Consider the following 27462-nt stretch of genomic DNA (forward strand, 5'->3'; position numbering starts at 1 on the left):
GCAGATATCTCCATCTAAGCCCTGCGCTATAATTGAAATGGCGCATTTGGCTGCAGGCAGGTTGTGAGGGCGCTTTCTGCAGCAGCATGCATGCATGTCCATAGACGTCATTTGATTTTAATGGCCTGCAGGAAATTTGGCGTTACAACTCCAGACATTAAGGCAAGAGGGAGAGAGGGAGAGAAAGAGAGAGCAGGGACACGGGGAAAATCGCCGCATGAAAGATATTGGTACAAGGATATCTCTTCATTTTCAGCATATTTTTCTGCTGAGACTTTATCAACAAGTTATTGCGCCTTTATTATATGTTTCCCGAGTGAAGGACTATGGCAGCCCGCCTGGCTTTAAACTTTAAATTTAAGCTGGAGATGGAGATGGAAATGTATTCCTACTAGCTGGACTGCCCGGGGAACTATTACATCAGACGAAATGACAATGATTAAAATCTGCTTTTTGCTGCTCTAAATCTATTGAGCGACTGACAGTTGCCTGTTAGGTTTCCTACCCCCTCTAAATCACAACTTCACACCGTTAAGGGCAACGGTCTACTTTTGCCGGAAAATATAAGATAAGTTATTATATCTGTGCAGTCATAATTTCGAGAATAGGGGATATCACGTTTTCTTCCTTGAGAAAATTGCCTGGGCGAGAGAGTGGAGTTGAGCTAATTGTAGCCTAATCCCTGGCCCAGAGGCGCTCGGGCAGCCCGGAGCAAGAATTTTCTTTTTTAGCTCGGCTCTGTTATTTAGAGAAGGATTATTGGCTTTCTTCTTCTCATAACAAACCACAGGGGCAGTTTCATTTAGGCAAAAAGGCAGACAAGAAGCCCGAAACACGAAGGAGGATTCCGGCAAGAGCGCACATTTTACGCGTATCCAAATAAGAGCTGAGAAGGGGAAGGAGATCATCTCATCTATGTTCAAGGTAAGGACGCTTCCTGTGCGCTTTGGTACAAAGAAGCTTGGTGAGGACAGGTCGAGCCAGCCTTGCAATAGAGCCTTTAAAGCCACAGAGACTCTTTGCAAGCAGTCGATCCCGGCCACAGCTTAGTGTCATTTAAAAAGCAGTTTAGTGCGGGATACCGAGAAAAGACTTGGCTTTCCCGTACGGCAGTATAGGTATCGTACTGGAGCTGGATGGCGGTGTAGTCACAAACTCGGGGGCATTCGGAGAAAATATTTGAAATTTTCGGGGGTTACGCGGACAGCAGCGGGGACCGATCGCCGGCACGGATCTCCTCTGGACTCCCCTACAATGTTTGAAACGGTATGGTGAAAATTTAATATTACCGGATTCACTGTTTTACTCTAGAGTGCAGGTTTGGCTCCACAGTTTTCGAAAAGGACAGTTGAAGTGTGCTGGAGAGTACCGTGTACTGTATACTGCTCGACCCAAAGTGATTTTTACGCGTTTTCTGTGCAGGTAACACGTTTGGGTTTTTTTTTTTAGTCAAACGGGCTGTGAATCACACGTGTCGTGATTTTGCTTTTAATTGCACAGCCGGAATAAGACGCCATATTGAGCATTTGGTAGATTAAAGGCAGAGCACGGGCTCGTGGTGTTCGTGCAGAGTGGGCTGTTGTATCGCATTGTGTATTTTTCCAAACGTTTCCGTATTATTATAATTTTTTATTATTATTATACATATATTTTAAAGATTACCTTAATTGTGAGACATCAGTTTTACGTGGATGTGATTAAGTGTGGAATCGACTTCAGTGTCTGAGCAGGGGTCAGTGGAGGGAGGCAGCAAGACGGCAGTTGTCAGGAGAAAGTTGATGCCTTTATAGCTGCTGTGATTTTGTGCAGGAATTTTATTATGGTGTGTATGCCTCTCTCTGCCTCCCTCTCTCTCCCTCCCCCTCTCGCTCTCTCTCTCTTTCTCTCGCTCTCCCTCTCCCTCCCTCCCTCCCTCCCTCTCTCTCTCTCTCTCTCTCTCTCTCTCTCTCTCTGTGTGTGTGTTAGGGATAAGAGAGAAATCATTTCGTGATGTGATTGGGAGAGTAAGATGTGTTATGGGTTTCTTCTTCCCCCATTCGATGCTTTTAAATCGGCCTTTATATTGTGATTTAATTGTTTGATTGGTCGCTTGTGTGGGTGATGTGGGAGAGTCATGGATACCGGCGGTGGGACAGCCCGGTATGTATGCATCCCAAACTTCTTAAGTCTCTCCAAGTTTTTTCTTTTTTTCTTCTTCTTCTCTTTCTTCTTTTCCTGGGATTTGAAATATAATGCCATCCTCCTGTAATCGTATTAAACGAACACGATTCTGCTGTGAGGAGGGAAACACCCTGGGAAAGAAAGAAAGAAAGAAAAAAAAAAAAAAAAGGCTCCAGTCTCACTTGGTAGCCAGTGGCACTTCTGTCAGAGCCGCGGGGATGATCTGGACTCTCACAGCGGTCTTCAGTTTACCAGTAATGACAGTATAAGAGCTCATATGTGCAACAACAAACTGGTCAATTGTGATTTATTGAAGAGTGCAATTATATTATCGGAGTCTGTTTAAACCCTGTGTATGTACTGCGAGGCTCAAATATTATTTAAAGTTTTGTAGTAAGGACAGATGCGTATTTCAACCTAAGCCTGGAAGTAAACTCATAAAGCATCCAAACCGTAACCTTTCAGTCTGTAGTCATTGAAAATATAACGAGCAAAAAAGAACAGTATGTATTTGCTGATTTTGTTAAAAAAATAATAATAATAATAAAAAAAAAAACATTCTTAGTTCAAATTCAAACATTATTTCATTCTTCTGTGATTCAGCTTTCTACCAGACAATAGTCCCATTAAAATGTGGCCAAACTGAGGTTATGGTGGTTTACCTGCCGCTGTTTGGCAAACAAATTACGCACCAGTAGACTGGATATAAACGCCTCATCTACTCCTCCTGGAGCATTGCGGAATCAGATGGCGGCGTATCGAAGTGAACCAAAAATATTTTCTCAAACATTTTACCACTTAATCAAATACAGCTCGGCACTGACCTCGCTGTGCTCCCAGTGAGCTCCAACTCCCCCAAAAAACTGTGCCTCCACAGTCCGCATATTGAGCTTTTTTGTTCTTTTTGGAAGATTATTGTAGACGTTTCCCTCTTGATGTGGAGCCACAGCATACCAACAGTGGGATACTTCGTGTTTTGGCCTCCCAGCGTGGACAGTAGCGGTATGCTTTATCTGCTTTGAACTGAATCCTGGCGCGTTTTACGCACGTTTTGTGGCCCCTTAATAGCTGTGGTCACATGACAGGCGACCACCTTAATATTGTGTGTGTCGAACACGTGTGTCTCTTCTGTGAGTGTGTTTATTAGAGGGAAAAGTTGCACCCTCCCTCGCTTCCGTGTTTTTCATGCTCTCAGATTGGTGGTTGGTGTGTCTGGGCGCATCACGTCTAACACATAAGGCGACCTTTAATTAGAATATTGCAGCAGCAGTTTATTTTATTCCCCTGGAGGCTGACACCTAGCATTCCTCCCTCTCTTTCTCTCCCCCCTCTCTCTCTCTTTCTATCTGTCTATCTCTCCCTCTCTCACCCGGGTTCTCTAATAAGCATCCTCCTATCCTCGCCTGCGGTGCTGCATGAAAAGATGCAAACATACTTAATTAGAGCGGTGGCAATAATTTCCAGGCTAAATATGCGACCAGACAGACATGGAAGTGATCTGATACCATTCAGAAAGGATACTATCTACTTGCCTGTGTAGGATCACTGTGTTGATTTTTTTTTTTATATATACTTTTACCTTTATTCCCATGGCTTTTCTTTACACTTGCTTTCAGGAGGGAAGAAGCATGTCACGGCTGTCTCTGACCCGGTCCCCGGTCTCTCCTCTGGCCGCTCAGGGGATCCCTCTGCCGGCTCAGCTGACCAAAGCGAACGCCCCGGTGCACATCGATGTCGGGGGACACATGTACACCAGCAGCCTGGCGACCCTCACCAAGTACCCAGATTCAAGGTAAGACACGTCCCTGGCTTTTTGTCACGGCTTAACATCGATGGTGGAGTTACTTTATTATATCATTTATCTTATTTATCGAAAATCATTGTTGAGGAAATTGAAGAGTGACTGGATTTGTATCCTGCTTTGTCTGATGAGTTGAAGTGATGCATTTATGGGAGCAGTCTCTCATCCTAATGGAAACAATTTCCCAATTAATTCTTCTAGTAGATTCAAATCAGTTTGCATCTCAATATTGTATTTTAGTCAGCAAATCAATTATTATATTACTCCACTGGTGTTTGTCTCCATTAAGTCTAATTGGATTTGTGATCTTAACAAGTCATTTAGCTGACTGGCACTGGGACAACTCTAAAAGTGCCCTCAAAAAGCTATTACTTTAATATCTTTAATTTCAAACCATGTGGGGACATTTGTCTTTCCTCTATTATTTTTAAACTCTTTAAAATTGTAAATTTGATAATTTTTAGTTTGTTTTAATTGTGATTTTCATTTTTTTTTTAAATATATAAATATATATATATCCTGCAGGCTTTTATTTTTTGTATCTCCTCTCACATGATAAAGTGCTTGAAAATTCAGCTGCTGCCATATATATAAATATAATTTTAGTTTTTGTAAGTTGATTTGAGGTAAGGTGCCTTAGGAATCACTGAATGTGCTTTATGTCAGCTTCTAATTTGTTTAAAATCAACTCACTGGTGAGTTACACATTGATTTTGTAGCTATTTTAGATTTACCACTATTACATCTCTACAGCCATTATTTGAGTTCAAACCCTGGATTATCTTCAGAAGTTATTATAATAAAAGTTGTATGTATGTCATACTTTACAGTATAATCATATTTCCTGAAGCAGCATAGTAATAATAATACATTTTCAACTTGCTAGCTACTCTAAATTTCGGTTGACAGCAAAATAAACCTAAATTATGGATTATATTGCAAACTTAATTCACTGTGACAAGAGTGGACAGATAAAGAAATGTGCTCTCTGCCAGACATCAGATAGCTCTAATAATTCACTCATAAAGTTTTATTTTTTTATTTTTTTATTTTTTTTTGGATGCACTTCCACTTGTAAGATTTAGTCATGATGATTCAGATTGTGTAAGAGCTGGTGGTGATCCACCCTCCCACTTTATTCACAATTATAGCTCCATCCACAAACAAGGTGACACCGTCAGAGTTGCTGCAGCTCTGAACGCACGTACAACCGATAATAAAATATCTCTGCTTGTTTGAATGTTTCCCCTCTCATGTTTTGGGCCCCCCGCGTTTTGCTCTAATGCCTTGTGTCATTCATTACATTACACTGCGTCAGCTGAGTCCCACGAGGTCCAAGGTAAATACACACCAGGTTGTTAGAAAATCTGCCAAATTGGCTACAGGAAACAATCCACATAATCCCTTGGTAATAAAGTCTTGATATTCATAGAGCCCGCTGACAGGAAATCGCTGACAACTCTGCTTTTATTCCAGCGTAACATGTCATGAGAAAAAATAAATCTCGACCCAGAAGAGGGTTTATCGCTGCCTTTGTTATCAAGACGTTTTTTTTGTTTTATATTAAGTTAATCCAGTGGATAGTTGGAACATTTCTTCTCTGTTTATCTATTGCTATTGTGTTCCTGTGTTTTTTATGATCTGATGCAGCTTTACACTTTACAAAGGCGTTATTCATAGGGACACACACACACACACACACAGGGCACCATGTAAATGCTGCAGAGAGTCATGTCAGAGCATCCAAACAGTGTTTTCACAGTGCGAGAAAAAAAAAAAAAAAAGGATATCAGTGTGAGTGTTGGTTGGAGTGTTCTTTCCTCTTTCTCTTTCTCTTTCTTTTTCACACATGCTCCTTTGCTCCTTCTCTCACTCTCTCCCTCTCTTTCTGTTGTTTTTTTTTTCTCACTCTGGATCACATACACACTCGCATGCATACACTCAGTGTGTTTCTCTCTTTCTCCCAGCCTCCTCAGCGTACATTTGGCCTCGGGGCTCCACTTTCCACTGGAGCCAGTGGAAGGAGGGGCCCTTTTGTGTGAATTAGGATAATGGCTGACAGCAGAAAGCAAAACAATTACACTGGCATAACCATGTATGTCGCGTTCAGCCATGTCCGGTCCAGTGGGGCACTTTAACAAAACTGAAAACGTGACGACTCAAAGAGCAGGGTTAAAGAGTTTGAAGCCGCTGATTACTTTTAATAGATTGACCCCTAAATAATGCAGCATGCCAAGAGAAAGTTAGTCTAGTAACTAATGTGCGGCAATTCATCTTCTTCTGTGTGGGCCATATTAAGGGACAGGGGTCATGAAACATTGATGCGCACTCTGTGTAGCTCTCAAGGAGGACAGTCTCAGCAGTCACTTGAACAGAAGCTGAGGAAATTAGGGGAAATGTTCCAGAGACAAGGAAACTATTTTGAAAGGAGCACTGGATATTTTTCTCTTTGAAGACCAGTCTTCTGTGTCCAGAGACACTTATATCTGTACTGACCTCATGCTCTTAATTGGTCCTCTGTGTCTTTGCCGTAATACGAACCGTAATTAACTGAGGAAATTATTCACTGAGCTTCATTTTGTTTAATTGTTAAGCCTCTTTTTTAGTCTATATGACGCCAACACATAGCTACGAGCCTGCACAGAATTAGATGTTCACTTAATGTTAAATAATAATGAGAATTAATTGTTGCTCTTGAGCAGAAACATATTATGCAGCTCTGTGAGATTAAAGGAGATAAATCAGATAAATGCTGATTTATTAACAACAGATAAAACCGGTGCACGACTGGAGACGTTTGCACGAATGTGGTCAAAGTTATCGTTTTACAGCATGCGCGATTGAATTTCTCAAATACGAAACAAAAAAAGTAAATCGCATCGTGGGCCAATCCTGAGTAATAGAGCCATGAGAGCAGTCCTCAGAGAAGTCTTTTGTTGCTGTAGCTGATTGTGTAGATACATATAAAAATGTGCAAAGAGGCCGGAACTATAAGTCATGATTTTTAGTAAAATTTTACTCCTCGTTGTGAAACTTTAATCACCCTTTGTGAGAGGTTTATTTTCCGGTCGATTTGAGCAGGACTCAAAAATGAGTGAATCATTTGACTATTCAAACTGGGCAGCCTTGGCGTCAGGCAGGACAAGCTCACCAGGATCCCTGGGTGTGTTTGTTTCATTTCTCAGGGAGCTGCTGTCCACTAGTGGTTGAGTTTAGAGATCTGTTCAAGTAGAATCAGTGAGATTCAGTGCTCCGGGTCCTCGTCCCTCCTCTTCGAGGACACGTCTCTGGCAGCTCTCAGCCACTGGTCGGATATTTCCCACCTACTTGGCACCGCTGGGGTGGGAGGCCGGAGCTGTTTCTGTCCTTGATAACCTCCTACAACCACCACCTCTTCTCCATGACTCCTTCTCTTTATCTAAGTTTTGTAACTCTGTCAAGCCTTTCTCTTTGCTTCTTTCTCTTTTCGTCTTAATTTCTGGTTTCTGCCTTCTCTTCTTTGGTTGTCTCAGTCTAGTTTCCCATATCTCCGACTGCTTTCTCTCCATCAATTTCTTTGTCTTTTGGCTTGTTTGTGTGTCTTGTCTCTTAATTTCTCTCCACAGCTCCCAATCCCCCCACCCAACACACACCCTTCTCTCTCTCTACCTACCTGTTAAAAACAACCCCCCCTACACACATTCAGGGATTTAACAGCAAAGGGAAAAATGAGGAGACCAACAGAGAAGTGAGAGAGAGAGAGAGAGAGAGAGTAGAAGGGAGTGGAAGAGAGGGAAAGAAAAAGAAAAACAGGCAGCATTTTAATTGCTTTTTAAAAAAGTGGAGATGAAAAACAGAGTTAGCCTGGAGGGGTATGGTGAAATTCTAGCTGGAAGAATTGCAAGACCATATGAGAAAGGAACACCTCAGGCAAAACAGGGAGATGAGTATTGGTTTTTTATAAAGCATTTTGCATCGATTTCCAGAGAGAAAGCGAGTAAGGGAGAAGGATGGAGACAGAGAGAGAGAGAGAGAAAGAAAGAAAGACAGAGAGAAAGAGTGAAAGGGAGAAAGGATGGCGGGAGGGGAGAGAGGGAGGGAGAACCATCTTTGCTCTGCTTCTTCACACAGTCAAGTCAAAGAAAAGAGACAGGGCGAATTTGACTTGATAGCTTCAGCGTGTTGAGCCGACACATCGGGGTCAGGAGATTCCTCATCCATCCATAAAACACGAGCGCACTCACTTTTACAAAGTGGACGGTTGTAATTGTAAATTCAGTCAAAATGAGTCTGTGAGTGGAGCCAGCCCTGCTGTTTGTTCATTGACATTCCCACAACGGCTCCCTTCCAGTGTCTTGTAATAGAGTTTGACAATGCCAGTGCTCAGGCAGCGGTGGGTGCGTGTACTGGTCGGCGCCTTTGCAAATAGTTTTTATGATTGCCTTTGTCATACAGCATTGTCAGCCAACCTAGACGCAGTTACTGTGATTAAAGCGCTGATTACTCCAGAATGATGATAATAACAGCAACACACCGCCGTGCCAAGAGCTGTTTCTCTGTAAGACAATGTACTGTAAACGTGCAGTGAAAACGTTAAGGAGGTTACGCACAACAGATTTCTTGTTTAAATCAGCTGTACAGCTTATTTACACTGCACAAGTACTGGAGGTTTCTCTGCTTTTGTTTCAGAATGAGTAGCCAAGCATTCAGTTCACTGAGACTTTGGAGAGGTTGACAAAATGGGACACTTGCAGCCTATTTTACATAAGCTAAAAAACGATTTTTAATTATTACAGGGGGATATTTAGCATTTGGGAACGAACAAACAGACAAAGTGGAGGTGCCGAGACGAGATTATTAGACCAGTGAGAGAGGGACCTGCAGGTAACCGGCAGGAAAACCGTACAAAGACGCAGGGAAATGAATATCTGTCCGAGGGTATCTCGAGGCGCGGCGCCAACATGCTGCGATGAAAGTTTAAAGATAACAGCAATTTCCACTCTTTGCCTTGATGAGCCCCTGTAGCCAACTTCAACTAAGCCCTTAATCTTGCGGCGCACCAGTGGAAGGGGTTAACCGTGGGACGCTGAGCAGCAACAAGTGTCTTATTATTACGCCAGCGTCTCGTCAATATTTGGCGAAAGCTTAAATTCATACATCTAATTACTGATTTAGTTAATTATTGTGATACTTAACAGGAAAAACATTATTCAGAATTTAAGATGGTGTTATTTTAATGATCTCAGAAGCTATTTTCTTCTAGATTATGCAAGATTTAGATATGAAACAAATAGGCTTACAGGATGTCCTGCAAGCTTAGTATGCATTTAATTTATCTAAGCAATACATAGGATAATATGATACTCATGTAGGAGGAACTAAACTGAAAAGCAGCATACATCGATGGGACATAGCTATGTTTTTCTTACAAAAATAGATCCTGACAACAAATGCATGTTTTTAAAGGCTAACATGTGGACTTCATTTTTAGTGTGGTTGCTCGGTTTCACTTATTGAGATCAGGATTGTGCATTGGGTCCCAGTAATTCATAGCTGAAGTAGGAACCCAGAAACATAAATATAGCATTAAATACAGTTGTTACCTCTTGTCCTATATGGCAAAGTAAACAGCCATTATTACCGCAGAATTATGTTCTGAGACTGTCTCTTATATAAACACTATACAGCATGTGAAGGATATTATTACAAATCCTAAGTGTATTAAATACAAACTGCATGGCGTACAGTAGTAGTGCACCTGTCCAAATTCCTCCAAACCCCACAAGGAAGCCAAACTGTAAAAGTAAAACATCTTTTTCCACATATTCTCCTCACATTAATATTTGGCCCTTCGCCATTTCCTACCTCTGTTTCATTTCCGCCCCTCTGACAGATGGAATAATAGAGCTGTAATGCTACATTCATGCCATTAATTTCTGTAAGTACAAGCAGCAAGCGTGTGTGTTGTTGTAATCTCTCTGCAGAAGAGACACTTCAAACAAGTCTGGAATGGAGGAACTGCGCCTTAAGCCCCTTGTTTCAACCTGGGATGCTAATGCATTTCAAGCTTAGTGCTAATAAAATTGAAAAATAAATGGAGGGTAATTGTTTCATGCATTTGAAGGAAGCTGGCTCATTCCATTATGTGCTTGTGTTTGTGTGTGCGGCTGCCTGCGTGCGTGCGTGTGTGTGTTTCAATTTTCAGAATCAGTCGTCTGTTCAATGGCACCGAGCCCATCGTGTTGGACAGCTTGAAGCAGCACTACTTCATAGATCGGGACGGCGAGATATTCCGCTACATTCTCAGTTTCCTCAGGACCAGCAAATTGCTCCTTCCAGATGACTTCAAGGTACATATCTGCACCACAACATACTGCACGCTGTGTACATGTCTGCAACATCGACCTGAGCAGTTTGAACAACAGTCATATGTTAAGCTGTTAATCTTCGGTGTGAATGTGGTTGTATTTATTCATGTTTTCCTGTCCTCTCACGAGTTGCATATTTTCAAATTAGACCTAGTACCACAACACAGCTCAGGTTGTGTTTTCAAAATCCGCAATGACGACTCACCCTCGTCCCATTCAACACACTAATTACCCGTAGCGTAAGCATAAGCAGTGATTAAGAAACGATGGAGAGGAACAAAAAGAAGCATGACTCAGCTGGTGTATATACACCGGCGGAGAGGTAAAATGCTAAATGGCTAACTGGAGCATGGCCTGGTGATGTGAGTGCCAAAGCCCTGAGCTGTTGTTTTTTCACTCAGAGTAGTTTCTGTAGAGGTGAGCCTAGGTGAATAACCCTGCACGCCCCTCTGCTCAGCTGCATCCTGATGATCAGCCCAGATGCAGAAAGAAACTTTGATACTTGGAAACATGATCTCTATCAGGCATGTATGCATGTGCACATGGCCTTGGCTCTGTGTGAGCTGGTGAATCTGCTTCAGCCCATATTAGATTAACAAGGCAGCGCACATCTGGCTCCTGGGTCAGCGTCTGCATGGAATAAGTCTAATATAAGTGAAAACATATACGTCTGTTATCATACAGTATTAAATGAAGCGCAAGTTCATGGCGACAAAGCAAAGGCTGTCTAGTTTGAAACCAAATAATGTTTTGCTTAAATATCTGTAAAATCTTTTTTAAAACGTTCGTCAGACAAAAATACTTTTCTTATATTTTCGGTATTAGTTGTGCAACTGCTAAGGTCGACATGTATAAAGTTGATGGAGAATGTGTAAGACAAATAGCAATATAAGCGGCTGTCTTCCACCTGCCAAACGTTGTGTGTGTTCACCAGCAAGTCACAAACTTTTTCTTTTTTGCTATTTGCTTCTGGCCTGATCATAGTTACTGTGGTTGTCAGAGCTTTTGGCGGCAGACAGCAGCAGCTTAAAATCACAGGCTGAAAAACAAAAACAAGCTGAAAGAGACTAAAATGCCTCGTGCAGCTGGAGGAACTGCAGAGTAGGGGGACAGTTCTTTGTAGGATCTTCACTACACGTGAACCCTTTCACATCAAACGCACTCATTTCATACTCTAATATAAAAAAAATAAATAAAAAGTACCCCCATGACCATGTTTGGCTTTGTCAGAATGATTATACATTCTGCCTACAGCTCAATCTGTCTCAAGGTTTTTATTCAGTGATCCTGTTTCCTAGGTGTATTCTAGTCTTCGCTTCTGCTCCACCTTAACTTGCGTGACCTTTTCACAGGGCTGGTGCTTGTTCGTCATTCTCTACAAGGTAACAAGACCAAGCCACTCGAAGCCCGGGGCTAGCTCTCAGGGCCCCACGGATAGTCTGAACAAGAGCCAAACCTCAGACAACAGAACATGACATGAAAGCCTCGCATATTTTGGCAAATGATGGTCTGACTCAGAACCGATTAGTTTTTCCCTTCTTATTCATGGTCCTCCCCCACCTTCCTGTGAAGTCTTGACAGTCCAATCAGGCGCCGCAGTTGAAGAGAATGCATTGGACTTCATTGTTTCGACTCATTACGATCCCCTCACATAAGCCCGTGTTGATCTGCATACCTTTCAATTTGCGTGAAGCCGGGGAGGGAAAAAAAAATAAAAAAATGCAAATAGTGCAAGGCAGAATTGAGCATGTCCTTATCTGAACACAATCAGGCTTGCCGTCGCCCCAGGGCTGGGTCTGTTCTGCTGCTGGCAGCCACGGCGCTGTGTGTTTTGCTAAATCAATGTGAAAGTCTGAGCAGAATAGGAAAATTTTCAGCCTACATCAGTGGAACAAAATATTCACTATTAATATCCTCCTTCATCTCATTATTCAAAGTACAATTAATCACGAGAGTGTAAGCAATGCTCAGTCATATTGAGGGCATAAACCGGTGAGAGTTAGTGGTTTCTGTGTCGAATTATTCAGGCTTTAGTGTGGCACTTTAAATCAATTCCTTCTGTTTTGTGCATCGAATACTAGAATTAGATGAGACCTGGCTGGATTTTTCTCCAGTGGCTTGTTTAATCAGCTACCTGTGAACCACTGCTTGTGTGGCGTTAGTCACTTTTTGTTCAAAACGTGTAGGTCTTTATCAGTCCTCCGATTCCCTCATAGTGACATTTTCCATCATTTTCTTCTTCTTCCTCCTGTCTTCTGTGTCTCTCCCTCCCTCTGTCCTTCCCTGAAATGTTGCCTTGCCGGTGGGCGATCAGGTCGGATCATTATTTTGAAGCTCAAACGGGCTGTCTGGACATAGGATTGGGGGATGAATTGTCTCGTAGAGCTGGCAGCAGTAGCAGCAGCTTTAGCAGCCAGGACGGAGCTGTTGGCCCTGTCTCCCTCTCATCCTCACCTCAGCGCTTAGGATTACTCTGTTGTTTTCTGCGCTGCTCAGGATGACTAAAGTGCCTCGCAGACAGACCCCTGTTAAAAACATATCCATCCATGGCTTCAGACCTGTGAAGGATGAGGAGCTACACTTTGATACAGAGAGCTGCCTGAAGCGGAGCGTCTCAGTATGAGTTTTGTCAGCTGCAGCAAGAAGGCCAGCAGAGAGGGAAAAAAAAAGAAAGACAGGGAGAAAGGGAGGAAAAAAACAGGGGGGGGGGAAAGGACCGCTATCCCCTCTTTCACATTCTGAAATCTTAAATATTAGACCGCCAGCTTAAGATGTGTTGCGTCAACGCTCTCTGTCCAGATGGAGTTGTATTTGGGTGTCGTTCACATGCCTCAGATGAAGGCACAGATTAGATGAAGGGGTGAGACAGTGAGGGAGGCCTTTTAAGGCTAAAGAGTTTGACCAAAGCAGCAGGGTTAATGAATATGCTGGTTGCTGTCATGCTCCGTTTTTGTGCCCTGCAGTGGTCAGAAAAGGAAAAGGGGAAAACTCTTTGTAGATCAGGACTAGTGATGCACACTATATGAAACATATGTTGTTTATGCAACACAAACAAATAGTCTCACTCTTCAAAAGTGTTTCTAGTCTGTCCTGCACCGAGAGCATCAGCCTCTCTTTAAATCTATTTAATATGTAAATGGGCATTCGGTGCCCATAGACTAACATTAGCTGTAGCCAGGAGGTAGCGAACATGTACATCACGTAAGAATAAACAATGTCAGTGATTCATAAACGATTAAATTAAGCTGTCATTCTTTGTCACTGTGAAACACTAATCAGAACACCGATTTATTAATTACTAATTGTTTAGCAGAAAGATTTGCAGCATTTAGGTGTAACCTAATTAAATCTTGTTCTAATAGGAGCTTAACATCGGGCCACAAGCCTCATTAACATAAAACTCCCTCCATGTGAGGAATACATTAAAAACCTCCTTGGCTGATGATTGTCCTCATGTTCACTTGCACATATCTTTTCCTCACCTCCCGTCTGCCTCCAATAGCGAACCTCCGCCTCCCCCCTATATTCTATGGTAGCGGTGAATGATGGTGCCATCTGGTCTTTTGGGAAATTAGAGGCAAGAGCGCAGGGGCAAATGGCCCCCAGCAAGCCCTGCCCGGGAGGGAGAGGCAGGCAATCTGCTGCAGACTGTCTGCACACAGGAATGCACCATCCCACTTCACTGGAGCCCCACTGACGGCCTTTCTGGAGTCAGCTCACTAAAACATGCTAAAGGCTAGCTTAACTCTGCCAAGAGCTACTGTGGAGGAGAGCTGCGGCGCGGTTATGCTTTGTTTATCGAGAGTGTCGTCCTGCTGGTCAGAGGCCGTCACTGATCTTGGTTTATTGTTCTGATGTCCACAAGATGTAAGGTTTCATAAGAACAAACAAAGGTCACATTTAGACAGGTATATACAGGGTATTGGCCTGATTCTTATTCTGGTTACTCTACCATGAGGGCAGAGTGAGTGCTACTTTGCTATAATATAATGGATGGCCAAAAGACACAGTACCTTGATAGTGATTTATTCCTCCATGTTCACCTGTGCCACAAAGTTGGTGTTTCACTGCTGTAGAAGAGTCAAAGTGCAGATACAGCCAGAACAGACCTCCTGGAGTTATTCGAGGTTAAGTGTCTTGCTCAAGTGTCTTGCTTTGTCATAGTTGCTGTGGGCATCCCTCCACAAATACACCCTCTACTGTCATCTTAATGTTGCACAACCCTGTATATGTGTAGGGTTTTGTCTCTGTGACCTTGGTGATGGGATGTAATGTAGCGAGTGTGTTAGTCACACATGTAGCCAAGAGGACTGTAACACACGTGCAAACCCATTCCTCTGATCTTCATGTTCATCTGCCCATGCAGGACTTCCACCTGCTGTACGAGGAGGCTCGCTACTACCAGCTGACACCAATGATCAAGGAGCTCGAGCGCTGGAAGCAGGAGCGCGAGCAGCGGCGGATGGCGCAGCCCTGCGACTGCCTTGTGGTCCGAGTCACGCCCGACCTGGGCGAAAGGATCGCCCTGAGCGGGGAGAAGGTCCTGATAGAGGAGATCTTCCCAGAGACGGGAGACGTTATGTGTAACTCGGTCAACGCTGGCTGGAACCAGGACCCAACGCACGTCATCCGCTTCCCCCTCAATGGCTACTGCAGGCTCAACTCAGTCCAGGTAACACAGCAGAACGTTTCACCTTTGTTGTAGTTTGAAAGACATGGTAACACAAAGCAAAACACCTCAATCTCTGCATGTGGTTATTTATTACATTCAGGACAATTATTCAGCTGAAGTGTTTACAGAGTTTCATATAAAGTAGGTGGTATGCCCTGATCATACCAGGATATCTATCTCTGTGTGGCGATAAGAGTACGTTATTATTGATAATTTAAAAAGACTTTCATGGTTAGTTATCATTTCTTACGTAGGAAGAAATGTAGAATCATCCATTTCTTTCATTTTCTTTCTTTTTTTACCTAAATCTTATCAGGCCCTGGATGTTATTTCATAAATTTACTAATCTGATGCAGCATTAAGCTTTGATTAACCTTCATTATATCAGCTGCCAGTATAAAAAGGTGTGTTTTCAATAATACGGACATTTGGAATTCGTAGCAGTTTAGTCCTTTTTCGTATTTAAGAAATGCATTTCATTAAATTTTCACGTCCGTCTAAAGTCTGACGATAAGTTAGAGCTAAGCCGTAGTCTTTCTGAAACCAGAGGCCACGTTGTAATGAAGGCAGCAGGCTGCGTTTTTAAGACCACAAGTTTGAACATTTGCTGGATCTAACTTATGTAGCTCATAAACAGTCTCTAGCTGTGGGTAGCACAACTTCCCCGTACAAAGCTTCTTCCAGTGACACTGTTCACGTTGTGCCATGGTTTCATGAATATGGGAGAACAACGTCATTCTCTCTGTGGTTTGAAGGTGGAAAGGGCCATTTGTGCTCAAGGCAAACAGAGCTGTCCTGAGTCTTGAGATTATTAGGATAAGATTCAACTCAGGGCAGGTCTGAGGCTTTGGCAATGAATTTCACACTAACAAAGCCAGTAAGAAGAGACCAAATGCAAAACAATAAATAAACAATAAAAAGACTGATTTACTGCTTAGTTACTTATCTGGCTGTTTAGCTCTCGTGCAGGGTAACCCTATATACATACTGTCTGGACGCAGTGTTGCATCTGTTAAAATTGAATTTGGCACTGCGGGTGTTTTATGGGATCGGTTCCCTCTCCGAGGTTAGCCATAAGACGCAGGTTCCACAAAGAATCAAAGAAACGTCGCTATGAGACAGTCTGCAACAATACGTTTATTTATTCTGCGAGGGCTTCTGCTGAGCAAGCGAGCCACTTTTTCATCAGCAGCCATCAAGATTTTCCAAACGCACTTCAACAACGGGCTGGCATGTGTAGCGTTCAGCCAGGGCTTTGTTGGCCACTGTGCATCTCCACTTAACTGCTGCACATGATAGCGTCTACTGAGGGACAGGAGGCTGTCACGATGTCATTCCTGCGTCAGCCTGCACTTTAATTTGATGCTTTTGTTTCACTTTTCTTCAGTGAGCAAAACTGGAATTCAAAGTGCATTTTTAAGGCAGTCGGGTTGATTTGTGGTCATTTATATATCATTTTGCCTTAGAAATAATAGCTTATTGTCACTAACCGTGATAATAGCTAGAGTGTACAGGTGCATACTGTGTGTGAAGTTGTTTATTGTGTCAAAATTTGACCAGTTGTTGTAGCATGATGCCAAGTCTGCACCTGGCTGCTTGTTAGCTTTTATTGTAATAATAGTTGGGGCAACAGATGAATAGTGTTCTTATCACCTCAAATACTTTTGATTTACAGTATCATTTTCAAATAAGTTCTCTATCATGGTCTGGAGTAGAGTAGTAAAATGTTAAGGACAACTTCAGAAAACTAGTTCTACAGTTGCGGTACACAGCAAGGCCTGGAAGAGGGAGAACGGGGGGAAATATAACAGTCTCACACCACAGGCTCGATATAACACACTCGAGCGCCCTCAGCCATGAACAAACCAGCACACAGCGGAGCCTTCGCCCCTGCAGCACCCGGAGAGAGCCTCTCCCAGGCAGGCTGGTGCACTCTGACACCTCCACCTCCTTCTTTGCCAGTGCGAGAGACCACCTCCAGGGAGGAGAGTGGAGGGAGCGGGACATAGCACGTGTGGACTGCGGCCATGTTTTCCTGCGAAGAAATGAAGAAGAGGAATGGAAAGGGGGGGAAAATGATATGCATAATTTACGCTTTACTCCTTTTTAAGACACAGCTCCTTTTTTTAAAAAGACTCCAATATAACACCGCTCAAGGCAATTGAAATACACGTATTGCATTTTTTAATACCATACTTACAATTTCTCAAACAGCCTAAACCGGTTTATACTTCTTTTATAGATTTTTAAATGACTTACAATATAATTAATTGGCCGCATCAACTAACACAACATTTTCCCACTCTGTTTACCAGTGAGACTGGTTACAGGATGTGAGCACGTCTGAATAACGCAATCTGAAAGAGTCTTTATGGTTTAGCTTTTATTAGGCTGTTTCCTCTGAAGGCGAGGTGAGCTGAAATCCTCTTTTCAGACAAACTGCTAACAGCAAGAGGAGCTGGATCTTCAAGGTTTCCTGTAAGCAGTGCTCCCTCTTTTCTCATAGTATGGCGCCCCACGGTTAGGGCGGCGTTACATGTGGCGTCCTTTTTTTTTTTTCTTTCCTTTTTGTTTTATCTCATCCTGCCCCTTGCGACGGCCCCTTTAAAACACACAGATACGCAGCGTTCTGTTGAAAAAATAATCAAAAGCACGTGCACACACATATGCGCGCACAGTGGAAGGAAGGGCCCGGCTCATTGAGTCGATGTAGATGAGGACACAAGAAGCAGATGGAGGTGTTTTTCGGTGTAAGGGGAGATTTTTCTAAACAACTTACTCATTCTGTCCTCTCTCATTGTTGCGTGAAGGTATGAGAAGGTTAGGAAAATAATCCTCGTCTTACCTGCCAGACAATAAGCCTCTGATCTGATTTCAGGCATGGACCCCGACCCTGGGGAATGCACTCGCCACCACACCCTGCCCCACAGAGAAAGACCAAGGGAAGGGGAGGGCGGGGCGGTGTTGACAGGGCTTGTTTGAAATATATTTATTGTATCACTGGATGGAGTTTTGACAAAAAGGAACGAGATGGACGTTTGACCACATTTCAACATGCGCTGTTTTCAGTTTATTCTATGTCAGCTCCACTGTGATTTTATTGAAGCTAAGGTGCTCTCGCTGTCTTGCCCTGGGCTGGAAACTGCTGGACCTCGTGATACTTTGGTCACAGTATGATAACATCAGATTTCTTTATACTTTACTGCACATTAAGCACAGCAACCTAGTTTGTGATTCAGTTTTAATTTGCTTTAAGATAAAGTAACATCCCTGAGGTCGATAAAATTGGACATACTTCAGAGTCCAACAATATTATATCATCCTCTATTTATAGTTAGCAATGTACCGATGCTAACTTCTTGGTGTCAATTTACAGAGCGAATATACTGGAAGGAAAAGTAAAACAATATAATGTTTACTGTAAATTCAGCCCGTTCTTTAGCTCTCTCCATCTTGTGTATTCAAATGTAAGAGAGTGAAAATAAACAACTCCACCTTGGCGAGTGATTCTCCATGAAGTCATGAATGGAATTTTGGGAATAATGCGAACCACCTGCGCTGTGATGTAGATCCAGCTGAGAGGAACAGAGAGCAGCAGAGGCATTAAACGGAGGGAAAACATTTAGCCGAAGAGCCGCGCAGAGGTGTGCACACACGTGTCCCAGAGCTGGAGCCGGCCCTGCTGCTCCATACATCACCATGATGAAGCACTCGGATCAGACCAGAGCCAATCCGTCCTTCATCAATGTGACAGCGGAGGCAGTCGTAGAGAAGGGCCCCCTGTCCCTCCGTTGCCCGTGCGGGGGAACGCAACACGTCGCAACACTCTCTTACATGTCACGCTGCCACTCCATCAATCCTGCGCCGGCTGAAAAGAGAAAGCACAGCTCATCAGAGCAGACAAGGCCACACAAACACCTCAGCCAGGCTCCTCAGCGGCCTGAGTGGCAGAGTAAGACGTTAAGACTGCTGTGGTTTGGGGTCCCCGCGTTCCCTGTGTGGTTCTTTGGGTAGAGCTCAACATCAGGCTCAACAGGAAGCTCATTAATCTGCAGAGTGGACAGGATGAAAACAGGACAGCAGTTTGGCAGCATGTGTCAGAAATAAAATGTGTCATTCTTGGACACAGCCTGTTTAGGTATTGTGAAGTTGATCTTTTCGAAAAGTGGCCCAGCCTAAATAATGACGTACTTAAAGAAAATTTAAAGAAAAGGGGAATTTTTATTCGAATTCGAATTCGAATTTTTTAAGTGTCCGTCATCCTTCATCTTGTCACATTTGAGGTAAAGCTATATAACCTATGTTTAAAGAAGGGTCAACACTACAATGTGAATATATTTTAAGAAGAGAAAGATATATTTTCAACAAAATGAGCTCATGAAATATAAAAAGTAAAAGCATATTATAATATTTGATTGTTATTGCTGAAGGAATATAATAATTTAATATCGTAGATAATCAATATTATGTATTTTATACACTGAACGCTTGTTTAATCTACAGGTCTATGAATCATATTTTATCATAGGTTTATAAGTGTATAAAATGTATCTTAAAATTTTTACTTCAGTGCAGTACGTGAGGAAATTCTCATAGTTATGTTGCAAGGCAGCAACAAATGGCCGCAAATGAGTAAGAAAAGGTTACTGAATGATTCATGTGGTGTGAGATCCTCGTGTGCTCAAGACCGTTCACTTTAGTCTGAATTACTCTCGGGCCCTTTGAGGGTTGACCCAGAACACCTCTGTTCCCTGCGCAGCACAGTGTGTATTTACACTGCCAGGGTTAAGTGTTGCATCCCCACGAGGGTCACCTGAACTAAAAGTGTGCGTGACTCATGATACCTGAAGACACTTTAAAGTGTCTTTTTGCAACGGGGAGCTCGGTCACAGCTACATGATCATTTGCTGCAAGTTCGAATTCTGTCTGAGTGTTTTTTTTTTTTGTCGCTTGAGACTCCTAAAAAAAGCTGGCAGATGGCTCCGAGAATTAGAAAGAGTTGGAGCTTCACGGCCGTTTTATGCCAGATGCTTGCAACAAGCAGAGGATACGATGCAGAGATTGCAGTCGGCGCTCCTCAAAGACCGTGCATAGTTAAACAAAAGCGACCCCCTGAGTGTACAGCCCATCACGTGCGACAGTGTGTGCGTGTGTCAAACGTGTCAATCAGCTCTGAGCCCTGCGCCATGAGGAGTAAGTGCTCCATCTGAGAGGTGCTGCTGGTGTGTCTGTGCGCTCTGGTGGCCATCAATATTGCATTGTGCTCCGGTTTCCAGCCCTGAGACTCGTTTCCTTTGATTCGTGCTTCGCCATCTTTGCTACCATGCGGGGAGGTTAGAGTAGTGGGGCTGACATATCCCCTCCACATCCCCATGGCGACCCCGGATTGAGTGGCAGCTCAGTGAGACGGTTAAATGCTGAACGCCGTGTGCGTGTTTGAAGGGAAGATCCCTCTGCAGTCAAGTCGACACTGCAACTTTGAGAATGGTTTAATTGTGTTTCAAATGCGCGAGGATCACCGGGGATGAAAAGACGCTTTTATTCAGCTGCAATCACACAGGCAGGAGACGACTAAAATAATGCTAAAGTTCAGGGTAGAACTAGGAAACTTTGGTTGCCTCTGTAATTCCCTGCTCTAAAAAAACAATGGTGGCTTACTTTGTATAGTTGTGTCAGTACTTGTAATTTAAGTCCAAAGCAGTGTACGGAAAAAGGAACAACACTGCTGATTGGCTGTAATTCTATTTTGTGAACATCATCACAGTTTAAATGGGACTTTGTCAGATCCAATCAGATTCCTCACATGAAACAGTTGAACATAAACTGGGATCTGAAAGCCTGCAGTCACAAGTATGTTTTGCTGAAGTGAGCAACCCGACATGTTTTAGCTTTTTAAGAGGCCGCGTTGTCCCTGGTGATTGATTCCAGGACATTGTCCTGTGGACATTGAAACCTTTTGCAAGGATACATCTTAATTATTCAGGGAACTGTTTATTCCCCCATGGCACAAATTCATTATGTCAAACTGAACGTGAAGTTTTTTTTTTTTATGGTGTTTTACAGTATCCTTGAGTCAGTTACAACTATCTATAATAATATCCTTAAGTCTTTGTGCTGCCGAGCATTAATGATAAAAGTGTTTTCAGTCTATCTTTATTGATCAGGCCATACTCCTCTGTGACCAAATTCATTGCTGAACATGACAGAGTCCCACATGCGTTAAGAGATGATGGGGAAAAATGCAATGTGATGCAATGATCAAAGAAGGCTATGTAATATCATTTCCATAATCGCTAGGCTCCTCCGTCGTCTGTCATGGATTTGGGAGTGTTTGATGCTTGGGCAGGTCTCTTAATTAGCCATCCTCACCATCAGCTGTCTGCCTCCCCTTCTGTCTCACAAATTACAGAGTTTGTCGTCGTCGTATGGCCAGAGGACGAAAAGAGGGGAGGGGGAAACTTTTCCAAGTGGTCCTTTCTGCTTACAAGCAGCATGTCAGCACACATTTTAGTTGCAATCAGGAAGTGGATTGGTGCGAGGGGATTGCAGGGCTGTGCATTTATTATGTTTAGCATTTATGAATTTGTATTGTTTACGTGTGATTTATCTGCTCTTCTACGCTGCGCTAATCCCCAGTCAGGGGATGCTGTAGACCTTTGACTTCACAGCCTAGAAACTCTTCAGTCCTCTGATAGTCTCCTGTAATAACAGAGGTCACCCTTGGCCATGAGTGTTTATGTGAGTGCGTGGGTCTATCTGTATATGTGCCTCTGAAGAAACCACTCCATTTTGTGTGAACGTCTCTGGCTGCATATCTGGCATTAAGGGTTAGCCTTTGGCGAGACCTTTCATTTCCACGCACTGCACGCTCCATTAAAAGGAAGGGGGAATAAGTAAATACACAGCCCTCGTCTCACTGGGATTTAGATATATACCCTCTACAAAAAAAAAAAAAACAACATCCCACGTGGATTACAGCAGATGAGGAGAGAAAAGTGATGCTGGAGTTCACGTGTCTCTACTTGTGCTGGTGTGCGTATCAATGCCCAGACTAGAGGGCTGACTTGCTTCCTCGTCTCCTGTTCTTCTTTCCTCGCAGCTCCGACACTGTGTCCTCACACGGATCGCCCATAACTCCCCTCTCGTCATTCCCGGCACGTCGCTCTTTTCTTTCGCTCACGGACCTCACTTCTCCTCTCACCCCAGCCTCATTACTCAAATTAGGAGCTCCAGTAATCACCACGCTGAGCTCCACTCGGGCCCCTTAACACACCTCACTCCAACTCCACTCTCCTCATCCCTTTGAGCTCATGCCCTCAGTTCAGTAGCCAAGCACAAGCGGCATGAATATTGCAGAGGTGGTGTGATGTTGGAGTGCCCTCTGGTTTTATTCCATCAATGTGTGATTGGAGGAGGGGGAGGGTTAATGACACATGGTGCATGTTGTGACTGATGAAGATCTGAGTTGGGATGGATGGATACCAAAATGGTATTGTTACCTATCTAAGATTTACTTGTATAGTGTGTGTTGCTCATGATCCTTGAAAGAAATTTCTGGTAATGAGATCTCTCTATAGGTCATCATTATGTTTATGAGCCTGTTATTCACTTGCTGAGAGTCCATCAATGAGATCAATACCTGCCTCATGCCTGTATGCAAAATATGAAGCTACAGCTACTAGCTAACAGTAGCTACAGCTACTAGCTAACTGAGGATCGCAAGACTGGAAACTGGGCAGCCCGGCCTCACAAAGACCTGTTACTAATACACATCATATTGGGTTTGTTTAATCTGCACAAAAACAAAAGTGTAGAGTCACTGTTTACGATGGGTTATGTGCCAACTACAGTATTTAACCAATATTTAGTAAAACTAGGATTTGTTCTTTTTACGCTTTGTGCAGAACCAGATTTAAAGGTCAACCAGTGAGCTTTAGTGGTGGCGGGAGGCCAGACCAGCTGTTTCCTCTTGTTTCCAGTCTTTGTGCTACGCTAGGTTAGCCCAGCCGCTAGCAGCAGCTTCGTATTTAACATGCAGACATAAGAGCGGTACCAGTGTGTATCTGTTAAATGCCTCATTTAGACTCATCCCTCCTGACATGACACGGTTCCTATCAACGCCTTCTCTTTCTATACACAGGTTCTTGAACGTCTTTTCCAGAAAGGTTTCAGTGTGGCGGCGTCATGCGGCGGTGGCGTGGACTCGTCCCAGTTCAGCGAGTACGTGCTGTGTCGCGAGGACCGGCGGAGCCTCTCCCTCAACACGCCCATCAGGATAAAACAGGAGCCCCTGGACTAGAGGATTCAGGGAGAGGGACAGCCAACACCCCTGCCTCCTTCCATCTCCTCACACCGCCCCACCCCAGTCTACTCCTTCACCCTCCCTGCCCTAACAGGACCACAGCCACCCCCCCAACATACCTAAGTATTAGCAGAGGCTTGTTAACCTCGCCAGCTCTGCAGAACTCTAAGGGGAATGTAGTACCAAACAAAGGAAAAAAGCATCAGCAACAAAAGTTTTTGATTATGTTAAAAAAAACGCCCAAAGAATCTGGGACTGTGATGAAAACAACAACGATGACAAATGGACGCTACGGCAGCTCACTAATTTAGCACAGCGACTGGTTGATTTTTTTCCTTTACTCCCTTATGAAAAATATGTGTCCCAAACCTTCTGGAGGGACGCAACTGCCCTCTCTTTCAACCCCAGTCCACTCCACCCTTCAACATACACCCCCTCCCATCGCTTTAACCTTCTCTCAGCGGTGTATCACCCGGTTCTTTTTCTGTATGAGGCCTGTAATTTGTCTGACTGAACAAGAGAAGCCTGCTGTGGGACAGTGACACTTTGGTAAACAAGACATTTTTAAGGATGACAAGAAGAGGACTTAATCTGATTTTGTGAGTCCCCCAAAAGGCCCCCAATCCTCAAGACCCCGTGACCCACAGGCCTGGCTGCAGATGTCGAGCGTCGCTGAACACAGCATCGTTTGCCAAACTGATTGTTTATTACAATTTTTCATTGTTGTTTCTAAAGTATGTTCTTCTTGCTCCCTTTTGCTGTTCTTATCATGACATGGTGTAAACAATTATTATTAATAGGATTATTTTTAATGTCTCTTTTTTCCTTTCTCCAATATGAAGGATGTATGAACTTGTATTCATTAGGCTTTGAGAGCTTGTGAGGGAGCATTTCTTGGCAGTAGTTGCAGAAACTAAGATGTCTGCAGGCTATGTGGCTAAAGCGATCTGACTGGCAATGCATTCAGAGCCGGAAAAAGTCCCATTGTTCGAACAGGAATGGAAGAAAACCTGGATGTTTCAACATTGTTTATAGTCAAATGTGTAGCACACATAAAAAAGTGCTCTAGAATTTCTGCTTATTAGCTCTAAAACATATCTCGGGTCTCTGATGGGATTCTCCTGCACGAGCACAAAACATTTGCTCGTATTTAGCACAAGTTTAAGAGCGTCTGTAAATTTGAAACGCCGGATCGAAATTGCACATGCTCCAAGTATAATGCAGTTGTCGTTTTTTTTTTTTGTTTTGTTGTTTGAGTTAGAATGTTAAAGACGTGAGGACTAACGGGGAAAGCGCTGACGTTTACCAGTATGTCTCATGATCAGCGAGAGATGTACTTTAAATGCTTAATGTTTCTTTGCACTTAAACGTTTCCTCCAGAGCTGCCCTACCTTGTTCCCTCAAAACACTTGTTTGAACCCAGTGAGCAGTGCCAAGTCATGCTGTTTATCTTCTGACTGTGACATTAAAACACTCGAACAAAAAAAAAAAAAGAAGAAAAGAAAACAGAACAAACACTCTAGGTACCAAAGTAGACAAGGTGCCTATTTTGTTGATTGTACAAATATAAAGATGTTCTTTTTGCAGTTTATAGAAAAAAAAGACACAATGCATTATTCAAAACTGTATGAAGGGTACCAACATTTTGATCCTGCAGGCCTCCAGTCTTGACAGTTTTGTTGAGAATAGCTCCGGGTACCTTCAGACCAAGTTTGAAAGTCTCTGTTTCAATATTGTCACTTCTAAGCCAAGATTATTTCAGTGGTTCTTCACATGGATGTATGGCAGAACCCAAAGTGAACTCTACTCCCAACATTGGCGTGTTATTCACAAAGAGGCGAGTGGGCGGCATTTACTCTATCCTGCTCTCATTCTTTTGGTCTTATTCTCAACATTTCTGCATCAAAGACAGAAACAAGAAAGGCCAAGTTTTCATGCTTTGTATTTGTGTGTTACTTACAGATGCTGTTTCTAACATTCCAAAAGACTGAGAGAAAGAAAAAAAAACAAGTGCATTCTGATCTTTGTGGGTGCTGCCAGTTGTTTGAGTTAAACTGCGATTGTTTTTAGTTGTCCATTAAAAATGGGTGGTAGCTGTTCTGACCATGTCGTCCTTTGTCTGGATGCCGCTGATTAAACAAGGCCAATGAGATGGATAAAGATGGGCTTGGTGTACGTGTAGCCCCGCGTCTAGTGCAGTCTTCCCTGGGGGTCTTTCTCACAATCAAGTCCATCTTTGTTCTGACCTGCCAGTGGCCTGCGCCTTTGCATCCACTCGCCTCAAAGGGAATGGTCAACCAGGCCTTTCATGTGCCGAGGCATGTTGGACTCTTCACAGCGTTTCTAACCCCCCTCCGCCTCCCTGAAGGCCTCGCAGCTCAGTGGTGCCAGTAGAAACTTGGGTTGTACCCCCTGCTGCTGTGTCATCCCCTGTGCCTCATTTTCAAAATGCCCTCCTACGCCGTAACTCAGCGGACCACACCACAACAAACCAAACAAACTGATGAGTCAAAATACAAGCACACTCAGAACATAGTGTACTGTGCAGCCAGACGACTGGATTCTGCTGCTGATCTCAATGTCTTTGCCACTTAATACCACTTCATGTTAAGTGTCACTGGGTTATTTCTGGGGGAAAGAGGTGTGCGAATGATCAGAGCCACAGCTACAATAATAACTTTTATTTTCAGGGAGGAAGGAAAGAAGGCCTATATTTAAAATCATATAATGGGCTTTTAACCACATTATTTCCAAATTGGAAATATAGCAAGAAAAAGGAACAAAGGACGCCGGCACGGGTCTCTCTCATCGCAATAACCAAACCAGAGAAGCACCCTTTTGACTCAGCATACACGTAAATGGCAGGTCAACCACAGAGCTCGACAAACTTGACAGGACTGGGAACTTCACTGAACATGCTCACACACATCACCCTTTCAGACGAAGTACTGGTCAGTGTGTTTAGGCAGTCCACGTGGCAATCACTCCACTCCTGAGGCGGGTCAGTTGTACAGTTATTGTATATTGAATTATCAAGGACTCTGGGTTTTGTGGGACCCTCATGTTTTTAAGAGACCTCTAAGTCCTCTTCACAAAAAGAATGAAAAGAATTCAAAGCATTACATTGTGTACATATGGATTAAAACATTTCAAAGGGTATAATAAGGTGCAAATGTATATTATTTAAAGTGTTTAAAACAATTAGACTGTGGTATTAAAGGGCATGTGTTCATTTACAGTGTCTCCATTTGACTTTTCTTGCATATTTGCGATAATAAAAGGATGTACTGTATATCTGACATGCGTCTTACTGCTCTCATGCTGTTCCATAGGAACAAAGAGAAGATGAGGGTTTACTGTAAACGATGCCAGCTAAAAAAATTGAACTCTGTGTCCTCTAACTGAACCGATGAAACCAGATAAATCTCACCAGCCCACTGTACAGAAGCATGTGTGCGCGCCGCGTTCGTTTTCGCAAAAGGGGGAAGGTCGTCTTCAGGGCTGAATCCAGATCAGCAGTCTAAAGCTCCAGAGGGACCAAGGCATAGGCCGAGAAACCAATATGCTCCTAAACCCCAATATTTCGCACTGAGTTAAACGGTTTGGTCTTTTCAAAAATGCTTCTGCTTAATTAGCAGCAGAAACCTAGGGGGACTTTTCATAGTTGAGCAGCGGCGCTTGACTCAGTTTGTACTTAGCATGTGCAATGTAAGAAATGGAAATGAAGCAGACCGAATTAGCAGTTGACTTTGGTATATATAAAAAAAAAAAGGTCTTGGAAAAACACAACATAGCTTGCTTTTCACTTTTAAGAAGAGGGAGGAGAGCACGCTGCTTAGCTATTAAGTCATTTCAGAGTTGACATTTTTCTTGCCAAGACCTACAAACATTTCCGTGTATACGCTGAAGGGAAAGAACTGAAAAAAGTCAATATACATTATGTTTAGTTTAGTAAACAGTTCATTTATTCCTTTACAAAATAGGTACAAATACATAAGTATTGTTTTTTTTCCACACAAACAGGAAATTTTCAAGATATGTACAAGAGTTTACCAAAAATAACGTGGTTCTAATAAACACATAGTCTTGTAAACAATATTTACAAATCATCCTTACATTGAAATGTTATTTCCCCGTCTGTTTCACATCAGGAATATTGTCATAATATTTTGGCTAAAAA

General features: G+C 43.0%; 1 protein-coding gene across 5 annotated transcripts; it reads left to right on the forward strand.

The window, feature by feature from the left end:
- Positions 1-217: 217 nt before the first annotated feature.
- Positions 218-26858, forward strand: kctd15b (potassium channel tetramerization domain containing 15b; the record flags this gene model as incomplete). 5 transcript variants are annotated; one of them, XM_084541790.1, is made up of 5 exons in its annotated part: positions 218-268; positions 3777-3952; positions 10146-10290; positions 14675-14980; positions 23121-26858. In XM_084541790.1, 5 exons carry the CDS (start codon positions 218-220, stop codon positions 23277-23279), a joined length of 837 nt encoding a protein of 278 aa, XP_084397916.1. In that variant the 3' UTR covers positions 23280-26858. The 5 variants fall into 5 exon arrangements, with proteins under 5 accessions (XP_084397916.1, XP_084397914.1, XP_084397913.1 ...); XM_084541788.1 differs by lacking the exon at positions 218-268 and adding an exon at positions 887-924; XM_084541787.1 differs by lacking the exon at positions 218-268 and adding an exon at positions 1001-1266.
- Between the last annotated feature and the right edge of the window lie 604 nt (positions 26859-27462).

The sequence above is a fragment of the Chelon labrosus genome (genome assembly GCF_963514085.1).
Source record: "Chelon labrosus genome assembly, chromosome: 3".
Classification (NCBI taxonomy): Eukaryota; Metazoa; Chordata; class Actinopteri; order Mugiliformes; family Mugilidae; genus Chelon; species Chelon labrosus.